General features: G+C 42.1%; 1 protein-coding gene and 1 non-coding gene across 7 annotated transcripts in view; one reads left to right on the forward strand and one right to left on the reverse strand.

Annotated features, from left to right (window-relative positions):
- The first annotated feature begins 9,233 nt into the window (after positions 1 to 9,233).
- LOC112825339 (small nucleolar RNA SNORD2) lies at positions 9,234 to 9,302 on the forward strand. The gene has a single exon (XR_003208656.1). It is a non-coding gene; the product is annotated as a small nucleolar RNA SNORD2 (small nucleolar RNA).
- Positions 9,303 to 19,754: 10,452 nt separating this feature from the next.
- The window catches only part of NOD1 (nucleotide binding oligomerization domain containing 1), a 63,109-nt gene continuing 61,042 nt past the window's right edge, over positions 19,755 to 21,821 (reverse strand). For all 6 annotated transcript variants that reach the window (XM_073899020.1, XM_025873095.2, XM_073899022.1 and 3 more), the window contains one exon: positions 19,755 to 20,769. In XM_073899020.1, the coding sequence (XP_073755121.1) occupies positions 20,697 to 20,769 (73 nt within the window). In that variant the 3' untranslated portion in view covers positions 19,755 to 20,696. The remainder of the gene's footprint in view (positions 20,770 to 21,821) is intronic.

A 21,821-nucleotide genomic window follows, 5' to 3' on the forward strand; every position in this document is an offset into this window, starting at 1 on the left:
AGAGTCAGACACTCATCCGACTGAGCCACCCAGGAACCCCTATTTTTAACTTTTTGAGGAACCTCCACACTCTTTGCCAGAGTGGCTGCACCAGTTTAAATGCAAGACAATTTTACAAGTTGGAAATGTAAAAGCAGCAATAAGTGATGATGATTATAAGAAATTTCATTTCTTTTCAAAAGTAAGAAACTTTGACAGCTTTTGGCTCAGGTCATGATCTCAGGGTTTTGGGATCAAGTCCTGCATCAGGGCTCCCCGCTCACTGGGGAGTCTGCTTCTCCTCCTCCCTGTGCCCCCTGCTCCCACTTGTGTACACTCTCTCTCAAATAAATAAAATCTTCAAAAAAAAATAAACTTTGTGTTAAAATAATTTATAACTATCCACAAGTATAGAGATTTCACAGTGTGTTTAAAAAGAAACTAGAGGTGCCTGGGTGGTGCAGTGGGTTAAGCCTCCAACTCCTGGGCTCAGGTCATGCTCTCAGGGTCCGGGGATCCAGCCCCACAGCCAGCTCAGCTAGGGGTCTGCTTGAGATTCTTCCTTCCCTCCCTCTCTGCTCCTCCCACTTGTGCTCTCTCTCTCTCTCAAATAAATAAATCCTAAAAAACTTAAATAAAAAGAAACTCTACTATCTGGGTACAGAATGAATTGGGTCATTTTACAGAAAGAAACCCTAATTTTAATATGACTCTTGTTATATCAGGTGATGATTTGCAGTGAAGGGTTTGTATGCCTTCCCCTAATGCACCTTTCTCAAGCCCTCCCAAATATTTGTTTAGACTCATGTAAACACATACTAAGATTACAGTTTTAATTCAGTTTTAAAATACAGTTGCCTTGATGAGCATGTTAAATAAACATGTAGTATATTGAATTTACCATCTTAATAAAATTAACAGTTCCCTTAACAAATAGACCACAACTATTATCTCATATGTATGAAATATATTGTTTTATAACTGTACTATAGCGTAGTCTCAAACATTTTATTACTTAATACCTTAACCAAAATAACACATTTTGTTTCTTCCAAACACAGAACTAAAACAAAAAAACAAAAAAACATAAACCTAATATTTTGTACTCCATTGCTATACATTTTGCATCTTTTAAAGATTTTCTGATATACAATTAACCTCTGTGTTCATAAACCAAAAATTCATATCATGTCAAGTTTTAACTTTCCTACTTTTTGGATCTGATAACCTAGTAACCAAGATCATTTATTCAAACAGCTTTTCCTCCTGTATATTAGCAAGAAAAATTTAAAGAGCCATTATGTGTAAAGCTTGAGACTTTAAAAAAAAATTGAATTTTATCTGGACTGTATAAATATATGAATAACAACAGAATACTTTTTGATCCATTTTTGATTTTTTATTCCTAAAGTCTTTCCAAGAGAAGGGGAAGGAGAAGGGAGGGGGAGAGGAAATGAGAAAGGGCCAGCTATAGGTAGATCAGATGGGGGCAAAGTTAACCTACCACCTGATAATTTTATAATTCTGAAAAATACAATTTTATAATTATAGAAACAGCTGTAGGATTTATAGTGCAACTGGTGTCACTTTGAAAGGTTTCTGTCCTTCCATCAGAAATAATCCACCTGGTGAGGGTGGGAGGGCTGCCTGATTCAATCAGCAGAGCGTGTGACTCTTGATCTCAGGGTTGTGAATTTGAGCCCCATATTGGGTGTAGAGATTACTTAAAAATAAAATCTTAAAAAAAAAATCACCTTGTTAGGCTAAGGGACCCATTGGGATTTGGATACTACAGGTTCCCTTGGATCTCCTTTATAAAATCACTCAGAAGCTCTAGTTCTTCCTCTTTGGGGCTAGAATGGGACAGTTTTCCAGAGACCTTTTTGTTTACAATATGAAGTTTCTGTATCTCCCGGACCCACCAAAAGAAGTCCTGCTTGATAGTGCTCAGGAAAGTTTGGAGTGTATGGGCCAACATGGAATTTGGGAAGTCCTTAACAATGACACAAAGATCGGAATGTAGCTAGGATCAGAAGTTGACACATTAGGAAACATGAGGGACCTCTTCATATGGAGGTTGCAATTTTAAGGGACTTTGAGTATGGATCGTTCTGAAGATGGAAAAGGAGGGAAGAGAAAGGAAAGATAAACAGGAAAGTGTGGAACAGGACTTAGGTGGATCCATATCTGAGGCAGATAAAATTTCTCATATCTCATTGGTCTAGGTAAACAATTTTAGGGAAATTTTAGAGTCTAGATTGTATTTAGAAGCCTCACCATCAGTTTCTTAGCTGTATTTTAAAAATAAATTTTTTTAAAGATTTTATTTATTTGAGATAGCATGAGCCACGAGTGGGGGGAGGCGTGGAGGCAGAGGGAGAAGCAGATTCCTTGCTGAGCAGGGAGCCCGATGCGGGGCTGGATCCCAGGACCCTGGGATCATGCCCTGAGCCGAAGGCAGACGCTTAACTGACTGAGCCACCCAGGTGCCTCTAAAATAATTTTATACTCATAAGGAATCACAAAAAATAGTACCAAGAATTCCTGTGTGCCTTCACCCAGCATTCCCCAGGTACCTCAGTGGTGATGTCTTGTATAAGCATAGTTCATTATCAAAACCAAGAAATGGACATTGGTACAATACTTATAATGACAGACCTTACTTGAATATCTGTGTAGTTTTATGGAATTTTATCACATATATAGATTTTTTTAAAGATTTTTATTTTTAAGTAATCTCTACACCCAATATGGAGCTCAAACTCACAACCCTGACATCAAGAGTCTGCCTGCTCCACCAAAAGAGCCAGCCAGGCACCCCCTACTCACATATATAGATTCTTAAAATTACTACAGCAATCAGGATACAGAATTGTTCTATTACCACAAAGAAACTCTCTGATGCTAACCTTTTTATAATCATACCTTCTCCATAGTTGTAACCACTGTGTTCTTCATCTATATAATTTTGCCATTTTAAGAATGTTATATAAATGGAATTATATAGTATATAAACTTTTGAAATTGGCTTTTTTTTACTGAGCATAATGGCCTTGAAATCCCTTCATGTATCAATAGTTTGTTGCATGTATCATGTTGCTTTTTATTGCTGAGTAATATTCCATTGTATGCATGTACTACAGTTTATCCATTCACTTTTTATAGGACATTTTGATTGTTTCCAGTTTTCAGCTATTACAAATAAGGCTGCTATAAACATTCATGTACAGATTTTTATGTGGATGTGTGTTTTCATTTCTCTAGGATAAATACCCAGGAGTATGATTGCTGAGTCTTGTCGTAAGTCTATGTTTAACTTAATAAGGAACTGCCAAACTCTTCTCTAGAGTAGCTGTACCATTTGATATTCCTACCATCTATGTATGGGAGATCTAGTTGCTCTATATCCTCACCAGCGATTAGCATTGTAGAATTTATTTTATGCAATTCTAGTAGATGTATAGTGGCTTTAATTTGCATTTTTCTAGTGGGTAATGATGTTGAACATCTTTACATGGCTTATATTACCATTAAATACCATTTACCATTTGAATATCCTCTTTGGTGAAATGTCTTAAGTCTTTTGCACATTTTCTAATTGAATTTGTTATTTTCTTACTGTTGCATTTAGAGGGTTCTTTATATATTCTGAATATAGATCTCATGTCAGAATTGTGAATTGCAAATGTTGCGCCAAGTCTATCTCTTAACGGGGTCTTGCTCAGAGCAAAAGGATTTAGTTTTGATTAAGTCCAGTTTATTGGTATTTTTCTTTCATGGATCATGATTTTGATGTCATGTCTAAGAATTCTGTTTAACTCATAAGATTTTCTTCTATATTGTCTTTTAGATTCATGGTTTCACTTTTACATGTAGATTTATGATCCATTTGGGTTAAGTTTTGTATTAGGTGTGAGGGTCTAAGTCAAGGTTCCTATTTATGCCTAAGAATGTACAGTTATTCTAACACCATTTGTTGGAAAAAGCAAAAACCAAAACAAAACAAAACCCATCCTTTCTCCTTCGACTTGCTTTTGCCTTTTTGTACACATCAGTTGGCTACATTGGGTAGGTTATTTCTGGTACTCTTTTTCTATTGATCTGTGTAATCCACATTACCACACTACCTTGATTATTGTAGCTATATAATAACTGTTCGAAAATTGGGTAGTGTGATTCTACCAACTTTTCTTTCTTTCCCTTTTTATTTTCTGTTTGTTTTTTGTATTGAGAATCAGTTTCTCTAGAACTAAAAAAAAAAACCCTGAGATTTCATAAAGTTGTAGTAACCCTATAATTCAGTTTGGGGACAATTGGTATCTTTAGTTTGTTGAATTTCAAAACATAAACATAGTAAGTTTCTCTATTTATTAAGGTCTTTTAAAAATGTTTTTATCAGAGTTTTGTAATTTTCTCCATATAGATCCTGTACATATTTTGTTAGATTTAGGCTGAAGTTCCCTGTCTTGTTAATTTTAGCCATTCTAACTGGTGTAAGGTGATATCTCATTGTGGTTTTGATTTGTATTACCCTGATGACAAGTGATGTGGAGCATTTTTCATGTGTCTGTTGGCCATTTGTGTGTCTTCTCTGGAGAAGTGTCTGTTCATGTCTTCCGCCCCATTTCTTGACTGGATTATTTGTTTTTTGGGTGTTGAGTTTGGTAAGTTCTTTATAGATCTTGAATACCAGAGAGGGAGACAAACCATGAGAGACTCTTGACTCTGGAAAACAAACTGAGGCTTGTGGAAAGGGAGGTAGGTGGGGGGATTGGGTAACTGGGTGATGGGCATTAAGGAGGGCATGTGATGTGATGAGCACTGCGTGTTATATAAAACTAATGAATCATTGAACACTACACCAAAAGCTAATGATGTACTATATGTTGGCTAATTGAATTTAAATTAAAAGAAAAAAGGATTTAGACTAAAGTATTTCTCTTTTAGGGGGAGCAATTATAAGTGGTTTTGTGGTTCTTAATTTCAGTTTTGATATGTTTGTTGCTGGTAAACAGAGATACAGTTGATTTTTGTATGTGAATCTTCTATCTTGTGACCCTGCAAAACTCAATTTTAAGTGTTTCCTTCTCTTCTGTTTTCTGGAAGAAATTGGGTAAAATTGCTGTTATTTATTCTTGTAATATTTGGTACAATTCAGGAGTGAAACCATTTGGCCTACAGATAACTTTATCAAAAGGTTTTAAACTGTTGATTCAATTTCTTTAGTAGTTGTAAGACTATTCAAGTTATCTTTCATTTGGGGTAAGTTTTGACAGTTTGTAGCTTTTGAGGACTTGGTCAGTTTCATCTAAGTTGTTGAATTTATGTGTATAGGGTTGTTTGTAATATTCCCTTATTATCCTTTCACTGTCTGCTGAGTCTGTAATGTCTGCTAATATCTCCTTTTTCATTCCTGATGTTGGTAATTTGTCTTGCCTCTTCCTTGTAGGCGCTAAAATGCTTTTTTATCCACTGTGTCCATCTCTTTTAATTCATGTATGTAAACTGTTTACATTTAATGTAATTATTGGTATGTTAGGATTTAAGTAAGCTATTTTATTTTTCTGTTTCTTCCTTCTGTTCCTTTTTGATCTTTGCTGTCTTCTGTGAGTCACCTGAACATTTTTTAGTATTCCATTTAGATTTATTTATAGTGTTTATAAGTCTGTTTCTTTGTATAATTTTGTTAGTGGTTACTCTACATTTGCATATGTAACTTAATCACAGTCTACCATTATCAACATGATACCACTTCAGATAGAATCTGAATGATTCTACCATTTCAGGTAGAATCATACCATTGGATAGTTGGGATCTTATTTCCTTTTTGTGCTAAGGTGCCTATCAAGTGAACAGTTTGCTCATGTCAGATTTCCCCAAAGTGACCACTGCAATACCGGATTGTCCTTGATGCAGTTGTGCAACTTGGAAAGTTGTATGCATGATTTATCAATAATAACAAGATACCATGAAGGAAAAGATGTCTGAAGTTGAATGCAGACTTCGACTACAAAGACCTCATGAGCATTACTGCACAGATAATGTGCTTGTGTAACTACATGTCTCCAGCATCTGGGCCAAGGACCAGCTGGTGCCAACTGAGGACTCCTATAAAAACAAAACAAAAAGAGCTCTAGGAAGATAAAACTAAAAAGAGTAATTCTTAAAATATCTTGTGGGTTGAATTGTTTTTCCAAAATGTTATGTTGAAGTCTAAACCCCAGGTACCTGTGAATGTGACATTGTTTGAAAGTAGGATCAAGTTAAGATGAGGTCCTACTAGATCACAGTGGACCCTAAGTCCAATGACTGGTGTCTTTGTTAGGAGAGGGAGGTTTAGAGATGCAAAGACACACAAGGAGGGAAGTAGGCCATGTAATGACAGCAGCAGAGATTGGAGCACTGCTGGCATATGCCAAGGAGAGCCAAGGATTACAGCGACCACCAGAAGCTAGCAAAGATTTTTCTCTGCAGCCTTAAAGTGGGCATGGCCCTGCTGCCACCTTAATTTTAGACTTCTCATCTTCAGAATTGTAAGAGAATCAGTATCTATTGTTTTAAGCCACCTAGTTTGTTGAATTTGTTGTGGCAACCCTAGCAAATGAATAATGACCCAAGGCAAAATCTGTTCCAAAGATGCAGGGCTGATGAGATAAGACGCAGGGCTGAGAGTCATCAGCCATCAGGACCAGCCTCACTGAGTTTATCTAGTCTGTGTCCCTCCCTATAGGCTTTTCTCTTATAGGCGAGTGATAGTTAAGACTGTGGATAGTTAAGACTGTGGATAGTTAAGACTTTTCTCTTATAGACGAGTGATAGTTAAGACCAGACAGATAATAGAATGCTGAGTTAAATGCTTAGAAGCAAAATTTCACAAAGAACAGTACAAACTGATCAGAATTCAAAAGTCCCAGGAATGAAATATAGACCTAACACTGAAGGGCTCAATGGATTATTTGGAGCTCATACTCAGCTGCTATTGTCTCAGAAAAGGTGGCCTTGAGAATATGGAGATTCAAGGAATTTGAGGTGTATACAACCAATTTCAGGTCAACGGGTCAGAGTTTGGGCGGGGAAGGGTTGAAGCCAGATCTCCAGAGCCTCCACTTTTGTCAAAGCTCACCAACCAGAGACCACCCAGCACACAACTGAGGTGAAACAAGGTGAGGTTTCTTGAGCTAGCCGAGGAACCCAGGGGCATCCTTGTAAGAGAATTGGACAAGCTTGTAGATTTGAACTTGTCCTGGGTGATTCAGGAAGGGTTAACGGAAGTGGAGACCAGTAGTGATTTGGGTCCTGTTGGGGGCTATTCGAATGTATACTTTGGTAATTTTATATAAGAAGGCAGTACACTTAAAGCTGAGCTAGAGTCATCATTGCCAAAAAACCAACTGTTAGAAGAATGGGGGTGTATAATTATATTTGCAGTTGCAGTGTTTTTGTCAGTTTCTTGTTTCAGACATGCTCACAGAGTGACTGTGCTCTGTCTCGGTCCACTGCGGTCACAGAGTTGTCTTGTCATTGTTGACATATTGTGATCATTGTTTATATTCCAATGGGAATGTTACAGCCTTTCTATTAAGTTGTCAAGGCCATTTTGCCCTTTCTAAGGGCCTGGCCTGGAGATAGCATATATCACTTCTGCCTACATTCCATTGGTTAAAATGCAATCATGTGCCCACACTTAAATGCACAAGAGGCTGGAAAGTAGATTTTAGCTGTGTGCTCAGAAGAAATGTGAATTAAGTTTTATAATTACATAACAACACTCTTTGTTTTGGGTTTTTTGTGGTTCTTTCTTTTAAATTATTTTCTTCCTTTGTCCCCATTCCCACTCCCATAGACCTATACCCTAGTATATTTAATGTATGTCCTTCTGATTTACCTTCTACATATTAATTAGATTTTATGAATCTCTGAAAAATATATATGATTGCTTTGGGTATGTTTTTAAAATGTATGTAAATGTTTCTTGTCTATATATCATTTGGATTATTCACTTTTTTTCACTATATTTTTTTTTTAAAGATTTTATTTATTTATTTCAGAGAAAGAGAGAATGAGAGATAGAAAGCACGAGAGGGAAGAGGGTCAGAGGAAGAAGCAGACTCCCCGCCGAGCAGGAAGCCCGATGTGGGACTCGATCCCGGGACTCCAGGATCATGACCTGAGCCGAAGGCAGTCGCTTAACCAACTGAGCCACCCAGGCGCCCCTTCACTATATTTTTTGAGATCTATTTATGTGGCTACCTATAAATCTAATTCATCCCTCATGACTGCTTCAAAATACTCCACTTATTCATACTCATTCAACAATTTATTCTGCCATATACAAAAGACAAGAGTTTTACTTATTTAATAATGTCATATTCATTCTTTCAATTATTTTTGCTGCATCATAAATCACCTCTAACTTAGTGGCTTAAGATAACAATCATTTATTTTATTCCCAAATTTGCAACCTGGGCTGGGTTTGCAGGGACAGCCCGTCTCTGCCCCACGTATTATCAGCTAGAGATGGAAGTGACTCAGCGGGCTGGGGCCAGAATCACCTGAAGGCTCACTCTCACATTTAGTGGCCGATGTTAGGTGTTGGTTGGGGCCTCACTGGGGGATGTTTGCTGGCATACCTGCACATGACATGTCCGTGTAGCTGCATGACTTCTTCATAGAGCAGTGGCTCAATTCCAAGAACAGTTGCCCCAAGAGGGCAAAGCAGAAGTGCCTGACTTCCTTGTGAGTTTGTCTCAAAGTCACAGAGAGTCACTTCCGTTGTACCACATTGGTCGAGGGGGACACAAGTTCTTCCCAAGTTCACAGGAAGAAGACACAGACTCTACCACCCAATGGAAGGAATGTTAATGTTACATAGTGTGTAAAAAAAAAAAACAAAAACGTAGGTTGGAATATGTTGTGATATCTATCTTCGGAAAGGACAGTCCTTTCACCTTTGTGAAAACAAAAATCTGACTTGGATTCAAAATGATTTGAATATCAAGACTGACTAGCAAAGATTTTAGTTGTAAAAGTTATATTCCAATATGCTCTTTCTTTTTAGACAGAGTACTAGATTATAGTCAACAAATGCTTCCTACATCCTTAGAATTTTTTCTAAGATTATCAGCATCTTTCCCCTCAGCCTTTATTTTTTATGTGGTCAGTATAATAGATGAGATCAACCAATGCATAGGATATGATTATGAAGAATGTAATGCAGAGAAATTGATTTTTTTTTCTTCAGAAAATACATCCTATAGTGAAATGATAGCAATCATCTTTTGGGACTGACCTGAAATGAAGAGAATACTCCTTCCTAATCACTTGGCTATTTGGGGGAAAAAAAATCTTATAAGAAAGAGTAGTAGCTGTTCTCAACCTCTTTTATTTTCTGCTGCTGACCAGAGGATCTCTTATGTACTGGATATTCTGATTAGATACCCTTAATACATATGTGACTATCCTGAGTTTATTTTCCCCATCACTAGAAAGTAGATCTGTAATTTTTATAGTTCTTGTGCTTTTTTTCTCTGATCTGTTCTCTCCTGAGACTATTAAATATGAAGGTGCTCAAGGAAAACGCTGCCAAGATAGCTCAACCTTTCTTAAGGTGACACGATGTGAGGAAAGTGGGGAATGTGTTCTAGCCATCAGTAAGGTCAAGAAAAGGTTGTAGTTGAATTCATCCAACCCTGTCAAGTCCTGATGCCTCTATATCACTTTAGCCATTTCTCTCAAAATCCAGAAAACCCACAGCCAAACAGATGATAGTGCTGATCATGGCAGCATTCCCCTTGTAGTTCGTAGAGTTTTCATGAAAGCAGAAAATCACTGCTTAAAAATGTGTTGTAAGATGGGCCAGTCAAGTGCATCTCTCCTTCTTGAATCTCTAAGTCAGGATGAGATCAGTCTTGGGCTTTTGTTTTCTTTTGTTTGTTTAGTGGAAATTTTCACATGTGTACAGAAGTAGAGAGGACTGTGTAGTGAACTCCCATGTCCCCATCCCCTAACTTCAGCAATTACCAACTCATAGCCAATAGACACCCTTTAAAAATACAACTACAACAATATTATATATTAGAAAATTAGCAGAAAAATTCTGGAACCTGTTGAAACATTCAAAGGGTGTGTCATTGGAGAGAATGAAGCAAAGATCTATGTAAGTGGCGTATAACATGAAAAGGGAAAAGAGTTCCAACCTTTGAAATCTTGGAGACGGTTCCAGTTTGGCAGGTCTTCCTTTGACATGGAGAGCTACACCCTGTCTTCCTATCCTCATAAGTCCCCTCCTTTTTTTGATAACACTGGTTTGAGTTAGACTTTTGTGACTGCACTTAGACATGTCATGACTAATGTTACTGCTCTCCGGATAGCTTAGTGTAACTCCTCTCCATACTCTGATTTCTCACACCATTCAACTTAGTAACAGTAATAATGCTAATAGCTACCATTTACTGAATGCCTATCATGTGCCAGACACTCTTACTGAGTACTTTACATTTAATCCTTATAACAACCTAGCAAAAACAATTATTTCCCTGTGTTGTAGATGAAGAAATGAAGATTTACATGGATTAGGTTCCCTGTGTTCTCATTGTGCCTAAAAAGCTAATATAAGTCTGTAGCATCGAACTGTGAGTTCATCAGACTGTTTGCCCACCTTCCCAGTCCCACACCTACACTCCTTGATTGCAGTTAGGGTTGGCCATGTGATTGGTTCTACCTTTGAAATATGAATAGAAGGGCCATGCCCTGTTTCTTGAGTGGGCCCATACAATCTCCCATCTGCTGCCCTCTGTGCTCTCTCTGCTTCTGCTATCTGGTTTACGGTGCCTAGGTGACCATGGCAACCACACATTGAAGATGGCAAAAACTGAAAGCCCGGGTCCCTAAGTGACTGTATTCAACAGAGGCCCTGTCACCAATCTGAAACCTTCTTGAACTGTTTCTATGAATGGTAAACATCTATTGTATTTAAGCCGTTGTGCATTTGGGGTCATTTAATACAGCAGCTAGCCTTCCTCAATTTTTATGTATTGTTTCAATTATCCTTCACTGAGTAACAATCCCCCTCCTCAAAATTTAGTAGCTTAAAAGCACAGCCATACTTAATTCCCAGTTCTGAGTGTCAGAAATGTAGGCTCTTGCCTAGACTTGTTCATGTGGCTCCAGCCAGCAGGTGGGTCCGCTGGGGGCATTGTCTTTGTTGCACATGTCTGGAGGTAAGTGCTGGCTGGTGGCTGGTTGCTGGCTGGCCCGTGTGTTTCTGGCAACTTTGCCTGGGATTATTCACTTGGCAGTGGAAGGCTTCCCAGCAGCAAGAGAGGACAAGCTCCGATCTGCAAGCCCTTTTCAGGCTTCTGCTTGCATGTGTTTGCCAGTGTATCATTTCATGACCCATCACGAAGGTAGTCACATAGGTAGAGGGAAGTGTAGTTTATTGGGGAGCATTTGCTATAAGAATCTACCATACATATCATAGTACAAATGCACAAGTTGGGCAAATCAGTCACATATCTATAACATCTTAGTCACATATTTGATGATCTATTCCAGCTATGAGGCTGTTTTCATAATCCGAATCAAGTTCTAATATCACTTGGTTATAATAAAAATCATACTGATTTTGTTTCAAAATTACATTTCAGGCCTATTTATCAAAATGAAATATTTACTGATACATTATGAATTTAGTTGAGTAGAATTGACATTTAAATAAATGAGTCTTAAAAGATTTTTTATTTATTTGACAGAGAGAGCACAAGCAGGGGGAGTAGCAGGGAGTGGGAGAGGGAGAAGCAGGCTCCCCGCCAAGCAAGGAGCCCGGTGTGGGGCTCGATCTCAGGACCCTGGGACCATGACCTGAGCCGAAGGCAGTTGCTTAACCAACTGAGCCACCCAGGCTCCCCTAAATAAACGAGTCTTGATCATTTGTTTAAACCATTGTAGTGATGGTGTTTTAGCTTATAGTCCAAATTAAGGTGGCGCATTTTACCTGGGGTTTAATGGATCCACCTCTCCCCCAGTCATAAACTGTCTCCTCATCTCTCCCTCCAGCACCTCTTGTCTCTGCTCATCCTGGATCACTCTTTACTGGGTCCTCGGTAATAGCAGCAGCATGGCGTAAGTGGTTGAACATACCAACTGGAGCCAGACCGCCTATGTTGGCTTATCTGCCATCTCACTAACTGTGTGGCTCTTTGGGTGCGTTACTTTAAACTCTCTGTAGCTTGGGCGCCTGGGTGGCTCAGATGGTTAAGCGTCTGCCTTCGGCTCAGGTCATGATCCCAGGGTCCTGGGATCGAGTCCCGCATCGGGCTCCCTGCTCAGCGGGGAGCCTGCTTCTCCCTCTGCCTCTGCCTCTCTCTCTCTGACTTCCATGAATAAATAAATAAAACATTAAAAAAAAACAAAAACTCTGTAGCTCAGTTTCCTTGACTTCGTAGGGTGACTGTGAGGAGTGGGGGGAAAAAAAAGAAGTATATATAAATAATTAGAAGAGAGTCTGACATATTGTGAACCTTCTCTGGGAGTTTAGCACAATTCCAGTAATCTTTTAGTATCCTTGACCTCTTTCCTTCAGTGATGTTCAGTGATGGCAGGCCCTGGAGTCTTCCTCCTGAGGAAGGACAGTTGGGGGAAGACTGTAAGTGCTGCTCACTTAATACCTTTCCTTTTTGTCTTTTCAGAAACAAAATGGGCAAATATTGTCCTGAAAAACGTTTCCACATTTAGAAGAAATATATTCTACTCTACTCTGTTTTTGGTTCCCCTTCCCCCTGAAGAGATGATTGTTTCATAGAGTCTAGTATTAACCCTGGATGTTGACAGTCACCAGCACCCTCCTTCTAGCCTCACACACCCGTCTGCTCTGCACCTCACCCTGGCCAAGCCCTGCTTCTTCTGAGAGGCTCAGTGTCTCATCTGTGCTGTAGGCCCTGGTCCTACTTACCTCAGGAGTCTCGAGTTCTCAGTCACCACTTCTCTCTCTCTCTCCTACGCCTGTCTCCCTCCCAGTTAACGTGTATTTAACTGGTCTTACTTCAGATGAAGTAAACCCCTAGATTCCATATCCCCTTTGAGCACTGTCCAATCTTTTCTCCATCATATATTTCTTGAAAGACATCCTTAATCCAATTACTTCTTGACCCATTCCAGTCTGGCTTCCCTGCTGTCAATTTACCAAAAGAGCTGTTATCAAGGTGACCTTTAACCTCCATGTCACTAAATCTGTGGGCATTTTTCAGGATTAATCTCACTTTGACCTTACAAAACTTTCAGTGTTGACTAATTTCCTTATTGAAACCATTTTACTCGCCATCAGCTCTCTGTTGTTCTGTGGATGGTAAAGTCTTGTGTCTCTGACCCAGGAGTCTCGTGTGTCATGCCAGCATCCATGAAACAGTAACAGTCTTAACTTATTAACTTGTAAATAGGGTAAAAATCAAATCTCAGACATGACACTAACCACTGTATTCTTACCAGCCCGCAAAACACCTGGGATAAAGTAGGTATTCAGTATCTATCTGGGGCGGGTTGCGGGGGGCAGTGAGGGAGGGAAGGAGGGATGGATGGATGGATGGATGATGGATGGATGCGTGGGCTTTCTCAGCTCTGCTTAAGACGTTGCAGAGATCAAACCCTTTCAAAAGAGCCAAATGTGTTCTGGAATTAATCGGGGGTTGTGAGGGAGTTGACTGAGCCGGAGGATGCTGATGTAGAAGGTAGGCACCCTGGGGTGGTGGGCAGTGGCTTGGGTTCTGTGGATCTCTTGGATAGGTTGTGAGGGTAGGGGAATTAGGAGGTGAGAAAGGGAAGTGGGGCAGCAGCAAAGGCAAATTTGGTCAGCCTCAGGTTCTGTCCAAAGGCTTGGTGGCAGTCACCGAAATTCAGCTCTGAAGCTGCTGGTGCCAGAATGCTTCAGGTAGGAACGGTCCCTGTTAGGACAGCCTGTTCCCCTTTTACACTTAGCAGCATTTTTTTAAACAACACAAGCAATGTTTTTGCACAATGATTAAAATTGTTTCAGATAAAAGAGTGAAGGAAGGAATAAGAATGTTGTAACTACTAAAATTTATTGGATTGGAAGCTGAATAATGTGTATAAAGGCAAATGGTTTTTAGGGTGACAGTGGGGTTCTTGGAGATGGCAAGGGTAACAAGAATTATCTAGGATTTGACTGGATCAAGCATTCTCAACCGGGAGGATATCACCCCTAAGAGGGTGAAAATTGGTTCATGGGGGACCAAAAAGAACTTGGGTATTCAGTGGTTTGTGCCCAGGGGGCATAAAGAGAAATACAGTGTAACTGTGGTGTTAGAATTCCATGGTGGGAAGAGGGATTAGGAAAAAAATATCTAAAAAGTCTCCTTGAAGGGAAAATGTTGAGAAAAAAAAAAGAGAAACACTGGACTAGATTCAAATGGAAGAATGTTGTTCATCACCGATGGGTCCTCCTGGGAAAATGAATTAGAAATAAATGCATTATCTTGACGAAAGGAAAAAGACCTTACACATTGCCTAGGAATGTGGGAAATAGAAAATCAAATCCACTGGGAAATACCCCACAGCTGCTCAATAGATGATGAGCTGCCGCCTCCATAAACGCCAGTGCCCAGGACACTGGGCTGACAGCCTGAGACACACTGGGCCAGTTCCCCGAAAAGGTCATAGGAGCAGGCAAAGCTGGGTGCAAGTCAGGAGTCAGGAGTTCCCCCACCATCTCCCACCCTCCCGACTTGTTTGGCTTTATTCCCTGCTCTACCTCCCTTTCTACTCCTCCTGCTCCTCTCAAGACTCCCAGCATTCATTTCTTCAGCAGGCTGGGGAATCAGTAGCAGTGCTAGTGAGTGAAAGAAAAGAATGCTGGAAACAGAGAACCAAGGGCTCACATTAAAGAAATGACCTTCAGCGACATGATTGTAGTATGAAAGGCCAGATAATACTAACATCTGTGAAATCAAATCAAAATGCAAACAGGCTTTTGGCCTCCCTAATCCATGTTTCTGGATATGACACAGATATGCAGTTCCTTAACAAAGTAAGAATGAAAGACGGTGTCAAGTATAGGGAATGGTTCTTATCCCATATGGTATTCAGCCCTGGAAATGGCTTCTGGCTCTAGGTCACTTAAAAGTCTAGAGCTTGCTATCAGTCTGAAAATGGTGATGTTGTTTTGGAGGGGCTCTGAAGGACGGGAAGGATGGCCCAGGCCAGGCCCCTCTTTTCTCTTGCCTTATCCCTGGTGCCCATTAAGGCCATGCTGGAAGGAAAAGGTTCTGATCAGATAATAAGAGTTACTACTTCTGGAGCCCATACTACCTGTCAGGTACTGTCTTAAGTTCTTTACATATATTAATTTACTCCTCTAACCAAACACCCCTCTGAAGGGAGTACTAGTATTACAATGGGAAACCCAAGCACAGAAAAGCTAAGTTACTTGTCCAGGGTCACACAACCACTGGTGGGACTGAGATTTGAACCTAAATCCTCAGCACCCAGAGACTTGCAGTACTGTTCTTTAGTGGGCCTTCGGGCCAACTCTCTGCTTACCAATGTCTTTGGACACAAGGGTGAATGGGCTTAAAAGGAAATTCCTTTTAACATTATGCACTTGGTATGGAGTCTTAAAGAACAATGTCACCAGGCCCCCAGCACAGCTGGATCCTCGGGAGCCACTGACATAATGGATTAATTGCTTGCTGGCACATGCTGCCCTCTTGTGATGAAAACCATCCAAAGGGGATCTTCTCCAGCTCTCTGGAATACACCTACTTACTTCCTTTGGTCCAGATCCATGGTTGGGGGATGGAGGATGAGTGGCCAGTGAGGAAGCTGTTGGCTCTGTAGAGTCAGACCTGTGTCATTCAACCTTCTCCAGGGCGTTCCTAGCCTTGTGACTCTCAGTGAGGCTTGAAAATGTGACTCCAGAGTCCTGTAACTTTTAGCACCAGGGACACTAAAGAGATCCCATCTGTGTTCTTAGGGTGAGAGTTTATTTTGTTTAAGTTGCCCTAGTGGATTGGGACCAGATTTAGGAGACTTAGTAGGAAGAAGGTCAGTTGCAGAATGAACTGAAGGCCACAAACTATCAGAACAGAGGGAAAACAGCCAGACAGGCCTGTGTTCTAGTTTGTGCTCTACCAGTAATGCTCTGTGTGACCTTAGGCAAGTTGCTTTTGCTCCAGCACCAGTCTCCTCAGTGGTAGAGTGAGGGAATTGAACTAACTGAGCTCAGAATCTCAGGTGTTGCCAGGTATGGCTTTCTACATTTGCCAAAATTCCTTTGGGTTTTGCTCCCCCACCTCCCCACACAAACTTTTATGCACATCCTGATTAGTACGAAGACTTATACCCATAGTCATGGGTTCTCAGTTTCCCTCATTCATGGAGTAATTCCTACTTTGTAGAGTTGTAGGGAAGAGATAGTTTCCATTTGACCCAGTGAATGGGTTCAGTCAGACTAGGTCTGTTTGGACGTTTATACACATACACAAAATTTTTAAAGTGGGGAAAACTGACTTTGAAGATACTGATACCCACACTAATGAATTATTATCTTGCACAGTACCAGTTTCAAACAGATGCTGATTTGTGGATGATTCATTCTTCCCAGAACTTGTAGTGGTCACCAGTACCGGTCTGTAGCTATAATCTGTAGGGTGGGGGAACAGGGGCAGTGCCTAAAGGTCTAGGGTCAGGGTCCAGGATGGGGTCAAAGAAGACATTGGTGGCTTCACATTACATTGTTCTGTAACTTCCATCTGCTTCCAGACAATTTGGTACACCCCTAGACTTTGCGCTGACATAGGTTGAAAAAGAAAATTTCATAGCAAGAATCTTTGACTTGATAATCCTACTCCAAAGAAATAGTCCTAAAGAATTTTCTACTTCCACAGAAACGTTATATGAAAATCACCACGACAACCAATCTGGAAGACTGGATTTCTAACATTTGGAATATAGTTAAGCAAACCAACAGAACACAAGTGATCATTATAAAGCCTATGTAACAATGTGGGAAAATGAACCTGAGGACATTATGCTAGGCGAAAGAAGCCAGTTACAAAAAAACAAAATAACAAACCACAAATACTGTGTGATTCTACTTATATGGGGTACTTAGAGTAGTTAAAATCCTAGAAACAGAAAGGGTGGTTGCCAAGGCCTGGGGAGAGGGGGAAAATGGGGAGTTCTTTAATGGGTCTAGAGTTTCAGGATTCTAAGAAAATTCTGGAGCTGGATGGTGGTGATGGTGGCACAACATTATGGATATATTTAATACCATTGAACTGTACTCTTAAACATAGTTAAGATGGTAAATTTTATGTGTATTTTACCACAATAAAAAAAATTGGGAAAAACTTTACAAAGTAGGCAAAACATGGGAAGATGACACATAAAAATTGAAGTAACTTAGTATTTATAAGCATTACTTAAAATTTTTCCTTTAATATTTTACTATTAATATTGTGATACTTTTATAACAAAGCACTGGCAGAAAAAAAATCAAGGAAAAAAGTTTGAGATCTTTTGATATTTGTTATTTGCAAAAAAGCAAAAACAAAAAACGTAAACAAACCAAAAGAGAACGCCCAAGTAGTCATGGGAAAACTTGCTTAACATCGTTGCACTTATTTATTGTTTATGCATTTACTATTGTTTAAAAATTTTTTTATTACAGATCATTGGGGGCCCATAACCTTGTCAGTGCTTAGTGCCTCTAAAAGTTTTAAGCTGGTCTTGGGTGCAGTCAGTTGCATGTGAAGGCTGAGAGACTCGTGCTGGGATGGCCCCCGGGGCCATCTGTGGGGGAACACGAGCCTCCTCGCCAGCGAATTCCGTTTTCGTTAAAATGATCACGGTTTTGCCTTTCAGCTCCAGGGCGAGGGGGTTTTCCTGTGAGGGAGCAGTTCGCTGCCGGAAATAGACGTGGCACACCTGGAAGTGGACCAAAAGATCCCGTGAGCCACCCGCGTCCAGTGGGGAGCAGAAGGGGACACCTGGCGGAGGCTCGTGGGCTCCTGCTCCGTCCTTCCCGGTATGAGGACCACGCGGCTGTGAGTCACACTTGAGCGGTAGGGCTCTTGGGTGACAACGGTGAACACTAATGGCTGTGCCTTCGCTGATGAAGCTAGACTAGTCCAAGCTGCCCGAGGTGGAATCATAGTCTTGGGCCTGACTTGGAGAGCTTCCAGGCCCATAGGTGACCTTGTCGGGAAGGTCCCGAGCTGAGAAGAGAAGCAGCGGGGCGTTCCCTGGCGAGCGGAAATGAGCGGCGTTGGTTTCACGGTGACCTGTGGTGTGTACTGAGCAGCGACCCCGCCTTCCAGCTTCAGCGCGTCTGCTCCTCACGGCGGCCCAGAGCGGGCGAGGGCAGGGGGGTGGGGGGCTACCCTAGGAGGCCCCGTTTTCAAGATGCAGGTTGAGATTCCGAGTCTTAGGACCTGGACCAAAGCCACCTGGTGACTCGACAGGGTTTTTGTTGTTTTTTATAAGTTCCAAATCAGCCCAGACATGCCATAAATGCTCGTCTGAAATATAGGAGCTGTCCTTCCTTTCCCAAAACCAACCAAGATGTCCCGTGGGAAGAAATAATCCAATCCTAAGTTTGTGGCCTTTTTTTTTTTCCTTTCAATTTTCAATGGTCTTTTTCTTGATGAGGAAAAGTCTCCACTTCTCTGCACAGAAACTCACCAGTGAGTAATGGGGAACCTTTCCGGCAAAGTAGGAGACTGAGAAATCGAAAATCCTACTGCTCACCATCTAGAAGACCAGAAGTATTTCCAAACAGAATTTAAGCCAACACTACACAAATTCTAATTTCCTTAGACACAGCAGTTTTAATTTTGATAATCTGTAAAAGTAGCACTATTTGGTAGTTTCTGAGTAAACTTTAGTCTCTCAAAAGTTTGGTTTTAGTGGTTAACAAAGCCCGAATCTGTCAGCTGAGTATAGTTCTTTACTCGGGAGGTCTAAAGTCGGTCCTAAGCACCCCTGGCTTTCAGCTCGCCACGCTCATTCCATACCTGTTGCCTGGAATCTCTGGTAGGGAGAGAGTTGCTGCCTCAGGGGGTGACTCTTAGGTGAATACTCAGATCTGGGGTGAAGGGAGGGGTGGGTCAGAGCTACCAAAGCAGCCCCGTAGGGGAACAACCACCATGTAGCTGAATGACTGTACAGGAGTTTTAGAGCTAACTTGCTCAGGGGCACACTTCCTGACAGGGGCTCCTGCACAAAGCCAGACTGGACCTCCAAGAACTCAAAGGTACTGTTGGAAGGCCCCCTCGTCCCTTCCCCTCTCGTGTTTGGTCCTTACCAGCTTGGTGCCTCCTGCCACAGAGGGTGACAGGTCCACTCAGCAGCAAACCGCCCCAGAAGGTAGTAGACGTAGAGCCTGGCCTGCCAGGGTCTGCCGAGGCACAGTGGTGAGGGCTGTGGAATTTGGCCCAGGCAGCATCTCCTGGCCCCAGCCACCCCGGAACAAGTCCACACCTCTGAGAAGCCAGCTGTATGGGTTCAGAGGTCAGATGGAGGAAAAGGCCCCAGTTGCTTCCTTGGCTTTTTTTGATCCCTTGGTAGGTGGAGAGGCCTGCAAAGGACCATAACGATGATGCCTCTGGCCCTTCCTTCAGCGGGCTCTTCACAGCACTACACGCCAGGGCCCCACCCAACGCAGTGAGTATCCTGAAGGGAGTCAAGGCATGGAGTCCAGGGACCCTCCCGTGCTTCTCAGGCTAAAGTCCCTTTTAAAAATCCCAGACTCGGGCGTTTAGAAATAACGTTTTCAGTACTTTATTAAACAAATTGGCAAAAGAACAAGTTATCTGGTAATATCACCACCCCTCCTCCATTTAATGTCCAGCATGTGCCTGCCGTGATGGTCCATGTAACATGCTCTGCTAGCTGGGTTCTCAGCAACTCCCTCAGCCTTCAGTCAGGTTCAGTCATCCTCACAACTACTCCGGGGCAGGGAGAGAACTCCCTTCCTCAGGAGGGCAAGAGAGACAGAAGCTTCTGTTTGGACCCCAGGGCTACAAAGGCAAGCCAGGCCTTATTCCTTTTAGAGGAAGCGCACGGGTTCTTCCTCCTGACGCAGAGCACTTACGCCCACACTTACCAGCCTTCCTGAGGAGGTGAGCCCAGCATGAGGAAGCTCTGAGTGGAAACTCCGCATTATGAAGACCCCACCCTTTCTCTTCGACCTAAGAGGGCACCCTGTGATCTCCGTCCACAGACACTGAGACCCAAGGACTAAAACAGAAGCCTACTAGGAGTCTTTGCTTTGGCAAAACCTTGGAAGCGCCAAATCCCGACACTGTGCATATCTGTCTCTACAGCTGGGAAGTGGGAAGACCGTCAACCTGTAGGGAGCTACTAAGGAGGAAGAGAATGCTCCAGGTAAAACACTTGTTCGTTGAGCACCTTTTCTGCAAGAAGCGTGGCACTAACTCTCTACCGTTGTCCTCAACTCTTCCATGAAGACAGCATGACGAACTCACTTCCCTGGTCCCGAGGGCCAGTTTTGAGCTCAGTCTTATTCCTCTCCTGTCCGATAAAAATAATCCTGGATATGCATTACATCTCTTCATAGTGCATTTACAGTCACTAAAATGGCTCACCAGGCGCACCCTTGCCCTGCAAAATTGTAACAGCTATGCAGGGAGGCCCCTCTGTTCATCAGGGCAGTGGGCTCCTCCTTGGGCATGGACCCCTGCCTCTCAAAAGCAGATGATCCGCTTCTCATCTTCAAAGACTTTGGCCTCCTCTGGCTTTATCAAGTTTCCATTTAGACTGTCGGAGAAAAACAAAGAACACAAGTAAAATGTTAGGAACTTGTAGGAGCCTTGCCAGTGTGTGTCCTAACACACTCCTGTTCTTCACATGGCCCTGAAGTTAAGAGACGTGCTCTGTTCAGACACTTGTGTGATAATATTACTCCTTTCCGGCTATCGTCACTCTCTGAACTGGCTCTCACTAAGGTCACCAGTAGCCTCTATAATGAACTTAATGACATCTCTCAGGCCTGGTCTTGTCCTTCACAGGCATTTGGCTGTCCTGCCCTCTGCCTCCTTGAAACACCACACTCGCTTGGCTTGCTATTAGGCTTTCTGGTTTTCTCCTGTGTCTGCCACTAGGTCCCAGTTTCCCCTCCCCTCTTCTCCTGCATGTGGCCTCTAAATACTGGGTTTCCTTCGGGCTGGGGGGAGGGGCCTATCACGCCCCCCGGTGACCTCATCCCTGCGTCAGTGGACTTGCAGCCCAGACCTCTCCTGTGTGGCTCTACCTACTCAACATCTTCGTCTGGATGCCTCCCAGGCACCCCTAACTCCGTGTCAGACCACTCTTCATCCAGCTGTGTAAGTCAGTGACCTGGATGGGGCTTGACCCCTTCCTCATCTTCACATTCTGTCTATCCCAGAGTTCTGTCTTATTCTCTAAACATCTCCAGCATACCTCCCCGGAACCCCTCCATTATCTTCACCACCAGCATCGTGGTCTGAGCACCATCTCTTCTCCGGATCACTGCAGTGCCCTCCTGACTGGTCCCTTTACATGTACCCATGTGACCTCTTCAAATCCATTTTCCTGGAGGATCCAGAGTGGTCTTTTTATAATGCAACGCTGATCATATCCCTCTTTGCTTCAAATCCCTCCATGACTTTCCATTGCTTTTAGGATAAAGACCAGAACATGTACCACCACCCACAGATCTCTTATGGTCTAGTGTGCCCCAATTCCTCTGCCCCCGCCGTTGCCCCTTCTTCTCTACTGTCTGAACCCCAGGGCACATCAACATCTTGCTGTTCTTCAAGGATACGATGCTCCTCCTTCCTGCCTCAGAA

The sequence above is a fragment of the Callorhinus ursinus genome, unplaced genomic scaffold, assembly GCF_003265705.2.
Source record: "Callorhinus ursinus isolate GAN/ISIS: 27379988/994484 unplaced genomic scaffold, GSC_fseal_2.0 scaffold12, whole genome shotgun sequence".
Lineage (NCBI taxonomy): Eukaryota > Metazoa > Chordata > Mammalia > Carnivora > Otariidae > Callorhinus > Callorhinus ursinus.